The 2,000-nt window shown below is 44.3% G+C and overlaps 1 protein-coding gene across 1 annotated transcript; it reads left to right on the plus strand.

Moving 5' to 3' along the window:
* Nucleotides 1-1,499: 1,499 nt before the first annotated feature.
* LOC121262082 (probable ribose-5-phosphate isomerase 2) lies at nucleotides 1,500-2,000 on the plus strand. The gene has a single exon (XM_041164511.1). It carries the CDS (start codon nucleotides 1,500-1,502, stop codon nucleotides 1,998-2,000), a length of 501 nt encoding a protein of 166 aa, XP_041020445.1.

The raw sequence follows: 2,000 nt of genomic DNA on the forward strand, positions 1-2,000 counted from the left end.
CTGTTATAGTGGAAGTTTCTTGACTGGATTCCCAACCACCACTTGGTATGGCTCTCTCTTTCTCTCTCAAGGGTTGTCTTAGAGTCTCTTCCCATGGTGATCTATTCTTGTCGAACCGTCCTCCAAAAGCAACCAAAAACCCATAAACCATCTACCTCTAAACCAGATCTGAAGTTGGCAATGGAGTATGTGGAGTCTGGCATGATCCTCGGACTTGGTGTTGACATTGGCTCCACTCCCAAGCATGCAGTAGACCACATTGGTGAACTCTAATGGCAAGGAAAGCTCCACAGTATCGTCGACATTTCAACGTCGGAGAAAACCCAAGACCAAGCCATTTACCTCAGCATCCCTCTATCTGATCTCGACGTGCACCCTGTCGTCAACCTCACCATCAACGACACTGAAGTAGAGGCTCCTCTCTTTGGCGGTCTCGCAAATCCAATCTCTGACCTACTCCTTGCACGCCTGGTATGGTGTTCCCCATAGGAGACACACTCCTCAAGTGGCCCTCAATTGGGGATCACTTCAAGGTATATGCAACAATAATAGAAGCTATCAAGCGTCAAATTATGGAGTTCTTTGTCATCCTTGAAAGGGAATTTCACTATCTGCAGGGCCTATTTGAGAGAAAAAGCAAGGTTTTGAGACATGTTGAAGCATTGGGGAATGTAGTGAGCATATGCGTTGAAGGAAATAAACAAAAGTACCAAAAAAATCTCGGGGATGAGGCTCAGAGTTACATGTTGCTCTTGTTGAAGCAAAAACAAGAGCTTGAGATGGAGGGTGATGCTGCGACAGGCAGCGGTAGCTTTGATTTTAATATCATATGCAGAATTCTACAAGAAGCTTAATTAGACACTCAGATAAAATTGGACATCCATAAGTAGAGATTTTGAAAGATTTCTAGAGCTAGGATTGAGAAGGAAGATGGAGAATGCCTTTTTGTGTTCTTTCATACGTCAATTGAGAAAGTTCACTAACAATTGGTATCAGAGAGTCGATGATCCATTTTTGTGTTCTTTCATACATCAATTGAGAAAGTTCACTAACAATTGGTATCAGAGAGTTGACGTTCCATGGAGGACTATGCACTTTTCGAGCAATAACATGAGCGTTTACAATGGCTTAATGACCGCTTGGATCACCTGATGGAAATGGCACGAACCTTACTGGAAATCTAGAACAATACTCTAATTGAAAAATGGTTATAGGAAAATTAGCAAGCACAACATAAGAAAAAAGAAATTTCATATTTCGAGAAGAACAAGAGGAGTCAAGAGACACTACCATTCTAGAGACTTTTTGTGAAATTGCACAGGATTTCAAAGAAATCTCCAACGGCAATGCAGTGGTGGCTGTAGAAAACGTACCGGAGGGAAAAGAGCTTACTGCGGCACCCAATGAAGTTTATCCCAGTGAATTTCCCTCTCTTCTCTCCATACCCAACCTTTGTTATAGTGGAAGTTTCTCGACTGGATTCCCAACTACCAACTAATATGGCTCTCTTTTTCTCTCTCAAGGGCTATCTTAGAGTCTCTTCCCGTGATTATCTACTCTTGTCCAACCGTCCTCCAAAAGCAACAAAAAACCTAAAACCATCTACCTCTAAACCAGATCTTAAGTTGGCAATGGAGTACGTGGAGTCCGGCATGATCCTCAGACTTGGCGTTGACATCGGCTCCACTTCCAAACACGCAGTAGACCATATTGGTGAACTCTTGCGGCAAGGCAAGCTCCACAGTATCGTCGGCATTTCGACGTCGGAGAAAGCCCATGACCAAGCCATTTCCCTCGACATCCCTCTATCTGATCTCGACGTGCACCTTGACGTCAACCTCGCCATCAGCAACACTGAAGTAGAGGCTCCTCTCTTTGGCAGTCCCGCAGATCCAATCTCTGACCTACTCCCTACACGCATGGTATGGCATCCCCATGGGAGACCCACTCCTTCAAGTGGCCCTCAATTGGGGAGCAGTTCAAAGCATATGCAACAATAA

This window comes from Juglans microcarpa x Juglans regia, chromosome 4S (genome assembly GCF_004785595.1).
Source record: "Juglans microcarpa x Juglans regia isolate MS1-56 chromosome 4S, Jm3101_v1.0, whole genome shotgun sequence".
Lineage (NCBI taxonomy): Eukaryota > Viridiplantae > Streptophyta > Magnoliopsida > Fagales > Juglandaceae > Juglans > Juglans microcarpa x Juglans regia.